The 6,000-nt window shown below is 35.0% G+C and overlaps 1 protein-coding gene across 12 annotated transcripts in view; it reads left to right on the top strand.

Moving 5' to 3' along the window:
* Positions 1-6,000, top strand: part of LOC125658011 (inositol 1,4,5-trisphosphate receptor type 2-like) — a 122,730-nt gene that overhangs the window by 93,091 nt on the left and 23,639 nt on the right. For all 12 annotated transcript variants that reach the window (XM_048889036.2, XM_048889034.2, XM_048889027.2 and 9 more), the window contains 2 exons: positions 3,228-3,339; positions 5,651-5,769. In XM_048889036.2, the coding sequence (XP_048744993.2) occupies positions 3,228-3,339; positions 5,651-5,769 (231 nt within the window). The remainder of the gene's footprint in view (positions 1-3,227; positions 3,340-5,650; positions 5,770-6,000) is intronic.

The following is a 6,000-nucleotide window of genomic DNA, read 5'->3' as shown; positions in this document are numbered from 1 at the left end:
GTTTATACAGCAATCATAATGTGTCTTGCTTGTGCTTAACTGAAATACTGTAAATCTAGAAATTTTACCATTTAAGGAATGAGTGTTTCAGAAGAAATATCTCTTTAATTTTTATTAGTCATTTTAATTTGTTTTGTTAACAATGTAACTTTAAATTGTAAATGGATTTGACACTAACAATCTATTATGTAGTAGAAATGTAATCTTTTAACAAAACTTAATTATAGATCTATGAAAATACTTGTATATGCATGATTCCATTGAAGTCTATAAATCCTGCAACATAAGGTTTTATTTAACAGTATGTGTACAACCTTTAACATTAAGTCAGTCATTAGATTTGGCTTTACTCTGGAGTTTGCTTACGATACATGTATGTCACTTATTTAATGGTGTAACTTCTGTTCAATGAAATCAGTTTAATTTGTTGGGGGGTCTTGAAATTGGAGTCATTTTCATGGATTGCTAAAATGTACATAACAAAATTGTTATTATATGTTAATTCCCCAGAATATGAGCACCCAAGATATTTCATTACTAAAGGGATAATTTTGCAATATTTTAATATACACATGTGACTTAAATTGTAACGATTCATTATGTATTCTGTGTTGAATAAAATTAGTACTGTAATTTAAAAAAAAATGATGGTGGTTATTCTGTTTCTGTAAACAGGGAAAAGTGAGTATGCATGTGTCTGTATTAATGCTGTAACAAGCTAGATGTTTACTGGTGATACAATGCCGTGCATGTTTAGATGTCTAATGACGTAACTTATGATTTGATTTGTAGTTATTGATTTGCTTTACCCTGACATATGTGTTATAGAAATGAATATGATTTTCATGATTAAGGAATTTAAAACTGACATAATTTCCTCAGACCTCCAGAATTTATAGAATGTCATTTCAAATTATTTAACAAGCTCTAAAGATTAGGACAGATAATTTTCGAACTAAAAGTATACGTAATTATTCATCAAAACAAAGTTTTTGTTGATATAAACAAACCTAGGTCACCAATATAGTTTCCATCTTCTCCAGAACATCCTGTCTGATGATCCCCTACACAATCCCGTGACCTATATTGATTGGAAATGAGTAGGCCCAATGTGTTATAAAATGTAGTACCAATCATAGCTGATCATAACCGGGTCATCAATGTATTATAAAATGTACCAATCATAGCTGCATGATCATAGCCGGGTCATCAATGTATTATAAAATGTAGTACCGATCATAGCCGGGTCATCATGTCATGGTCTTTGTTTTGATGTCATAATACAAATGATAAAATTGGCAGTTGCATATGCAGTAGAAAATCCTGATCTGCATATACATGTAGATATAGCAACTGCTTGCATCAAGTTTCCAGTTTCAACTCTTTGGTATACCCCATGCAGCCAATGATATGTCTTATTGGCATTAATTTTACATGCATGCCCATACACCATGCCACTTTGCTTGCCTTGATAGAAGAATTGTTACAATTTATACACAACCACCAGACAGTCAGAGTTTAACATTTATTTACATATCCAACTGAAAACTCATATTGATTACTAACATACATGCCTACATCAGAAGAACATACAATATGTACAAAACAACAAAAAATAAAATACAGTTTGGCGTTCTGGGGGCTTCTCATTCTTATAACTCCAATACTACATAACTATATGTACTCTACTCTACTCTACACTAACTCTAGTGAACTAGCCTTGGGCTGATCCCAGCAGGTCACGTACGACCATCTGGACTAAAACCACAACTAAGCAACTGGCTGATCCCAGTGAGCTACCCCGGGTTGATCCCAACGGGTCCAAAAGGAGTGATGAAGCTCCGGGCTGATCCCAAGGAGCTACCCGCGACTGAATCTAGCGGGTTAATGAACACAAAACAAGCTCCGGGCTGATCCCAAGGAGCTGCCCGGGGTGATCCCAGCGGGCGAGAAAACAGACTGAAGCTCCGGGCTGATCCCAGGGAGCTGAATGAGCAAATCCCCATGCATGCAAAACTGAATGGAAATGAAGCTCCGGGCTGATCCCAGGGAGCTTACCCGGGGCTGATCCCAGCGGGTAACCAACAAACCCGAATACAAATCCAATGAAGCTCGAGCTGATCTGTGAGCTTAACCATGTATATACAGAGAAACATAGACGTGGCCGAGATTCCTGCCCGAATAACGTGTCAACCTAATATCTACAATATACCGCCTGCCAACATAATTCATATACAGGTTCTAATACAATACATGTACATATAAACAAATAATGTATGTAATAAGTAAATATGTAAATGTAAGCTTTACATTAAATGATCATAATTAGTTTGAAATTTTATGGGCTTTTGAATGTTGTGCAAACTTCATAATACTACAAAGTTTTTCTATTGTTGTCTTCTTTTTTTTCTTTTTTTTTTTTGCTGCAACAAAACATCTTAATTCCATTGTTTGAGTGCAGATACAGAGGTGGGACCAAGGGTCCATCCCCCCCTTCCCCCAATACATAAGTGTTTGTACATTCAGGTAGAACCTCCTTGGAGAAATCTGCATTCAGGGGTTGAACCCACTCCCCTGGGAGAAATTTCTGGATCCCTGCATGTACATGTGTAGCTGTGTTTGCCCCAACAGTAACACCATCAACATATTGTTATACACAGGTTTATTTATTATAATGACATCCTAAAAGAAAATTACAACTTGGGTTTGCATGCAAATAAGTTTTCTGATTCTCGGGTCAGTGATTTTATTCTCGGGTCAGTGATTTCAATGTCACAGGCTGGTTTTTTTATTCATTTTTACTCAGCTGGATAGCATGATGTTGCTTGAGTTACTTCTTTTCGTTCAAGTAGGAATTTAACTTATTCTTAACTGTCAGGTTCATCACATAATGCTTTGAGCTACCAATGATTTAGTCATACAATTCTTTGAACAATCACACATTTATTATTTTAACCCCAATATATTTGCTGTTGTTGTCCTGAAAACTTTTAATTTTCTTCGAAATTTTATGCAATTGAGCAATGCAGTAGTTTTCAGGTTGAAACAATGGTGCCCGAGAATTAGAAAATCTTTTTTTTTATTAACAATACTTGAGTTTGACTTGAATACAGGTATTTTGAGAATAAAATGTCTGAAGTTTGTCTTATGAATTTATATACTTTATCATATTAATAAATTGAAATAAACTTGAATTTTGAGTTATCACCAATAACTTGTCTTTATAGAGAAGAGATCCCGCATTTGATGAGCTTTACAACTTGATTCAGGACACGGGATTCTCATTTTACCAAATCCTCTGTCGAAAATTGGATCTAGAAGATGATGCTAGTAAAAAGAGTAAGTTACAGTCCTTGAGAGTGTACAAAAGTTCTCATTCTATATCCTCCTGATAAAGTACTGGCCCCCCTTCAGGGCCTACCAGTGTGCTCTGTTTTCTACATTATGTATGATGCAGAATGGTCTTGTGTATCAAAATACCAGAGTACAATGGATTTCATTTACAATGAAGTTGTATATAACATTCAATTTAGATACTGCTTATTATGAGATAATTTTGGGGTCCCTTGATATTTGTTTAATTAAGAAATAAACCCATCTTGGACTCAGTTTATACAATTACAAATTACTTTGGGGCAATCTATAATTATAAATAACCAAGTACTTGTTCTGACCATCACTCCATTGATCGAGACATGATCCAAGATATGTGTATGGTTAGAAAATTTGAGGAGCTAGGTTATAGTAGTATGAGATTTTTTCTCCACCATGAACAATATAACGTAATAATATTTGTATGTGATCTACAAAATGGTTGGAGCATATAGTTTTACCCTTGTCATCATTCTGCAACACCCAGTGTTTTGGACTTTTTAGGTCACCTGAGTAAACTTGGGTGACCTATTGCAATCGGTTGTCATCTGTCGTCAGTTGTGCGTTAACAATTGAACATTTTTAACTTATTCTTGATAACTACCAGTCCAATTCTTATCATATTTAGTATGAAGTATCTTTGGGACAAGGGGCACATAAATTGTAAATTTCAGGTCTCCAGTATCCCTGGGGCCTTAGGAGTGAGGCAAAAACTGCCCAAAATTGACCAATTTTCAAAAATCTTCTTCTCAAGAACCACACACGTGTAAGAAAACTAAATGCATGGTGAAGGAGAGCAGGAAGGCCTCTACCAAAATTGTAAATTTCATGATCCCCGGGGTAGGGGTTCTGACCCCAGGGCGGGGCCAAACTTGGTATAGTGTTTATGTGTAAAACACTTAAATAACATCTTCTTTGGTGCTATTGAAACTAAATGGATAGAGCAGGTAATCTTTTACCAAGATATTGTAAATTTGATGATCCCCAGAGTAAGGGTTCTGACCCAAGGGTGGGGCCAAACTTAGTATATAATATTCATGTGTAAGTTTGCTGATGCTGTATAAAATCTAAATGCATACTTAGAAATAGCAGGAAAGGATGTACAAAAGATGGTGAATTTCAATCAAAACCCAGGATTATGACTTTAGGATGAGTCCAAATTAGTCATATGTTTTTATGTTAATACACCTATATTATTTAAAGCCTTTCATCAGTGTATGCACTTTTGAAGGCCGTGAAGTTTTAAGAACACATCTTGTTTTATACTGTTGCTGAACATTAGAATTTAGCTTAGATATTCAGAACAGGGAATTTTTTTCTGGATTTCATAGCCCATGAAAGTAGTGATAATTTTTCACTAGTATTCAGGTGACCGATAAGGCCTGTGGGCCTCTTGTTTCTAAACGCCTTTAATTAGAGTTGTGCCCCTTTAACTTAGAAAAATTACTGTTACGACCAGTATTCCAGACATTTTCCTAAATGTCATGAGACATTGAATTGATTTTTTGTATGAAGATGTATATTGATGAGTTACAGATCGAGTTTGAGTTTTGTTCAGGTTCATTGATTTTTGATGGATTTGTACCCCCTTAACTTTGAAAAATTACTGTTGCGACCAGTTTTCTGGACTTTTTTCTAAATGTCTTGAAACATTGAACTGATATTTTGTATGCAGATGTATAATGATGAGTTACAGATCGAGTTTGAGTTTTGTTCCAGTTCGTTGATTTTTGATGGAGTTGTGCACCTTTAACTTAGAAAAATGACTGTTACGACCAGTTTTCCCTGATGTTTTTTCTAAACGCCTGGAGATATTGATGTTTTGTAACAGAGTTGTGCCCCTTTAATGTAGAAAAATTAATGTATTTATTGTATGACTGTTAAAACATGTAAAGGATTGTTGTTGAATTCTTCATTGTACCAATAAGTAGATTGATGGCAAGGGTTTTAAATTTTTTCAGATTACTTTCTACTAAAACTGCATTTTTTGACTAAATAAAGTAAATATGAAAATTTTCAATTTCAATCATTGTACACATCCTACACTTTTTATCCATATCGAATTTCCCTGGTGTGTTAATTTCCTCCTAAAAAGGGTTACCTGAAAAGAAAAGGAAAACAATACTTTTGCTTAGTTATCCATTGACTTGTGCGTGGAAAATTTCATTTCATGTTTTGTTGAAATTGAAAATGAAAACATCCTTCTATGGTATGTATGAAAACAATATTGAGTATGCTGAACACATTTCTTCATCAGTTTTATATTGTATAATTTTAGCTCTTGTTAAAAATGATCAGCAAAGCATGGCCTGGGATTTCTTTGCTATGAGCACGATGTCCATTGAAGTCATCAAAGATGATGTCCTTCAGAAAATTTACTTCAGGGTCAAGGACAGGGTAAGTGTCATGAATTGCCTGATCCGAACACTCTGGTTCTTGTCAAGAATTGCCTGATCCGAACACTCTGGTTCTTGTCATGAATTGCCTGATCCGAACACTCTGGTTCTTGTCAATACAAATCATATTAGAGAAGTGAATAAGATGCACAAAATAAGTCACCAAGAACTTGTGGAGCTAATGTGTCTGGATGATTGGCATGTAGATAAAAGAAACCCCACTCTATTGGTT

The sequence above is a fragment of the Ostrea edulis genome, chromosome 9 (genome assembly GCF_947568905.1).
Source record: "Ostrea edulis chromosome 9, xbOstEdul1.1, whole genome shotgun sequence".
Taxonomy (NCBI): Eukaryota; Metazoa; Mollusca; class Bivalvia; order Ostreida; family Ostreidae; genus Ostrea; species Ostrea edulis.
The sequence above is the reverse complement of the archived record's forward strand: the minus strand, read 5'-3'. Positions and strand labels throughout refer to the sequence as shown.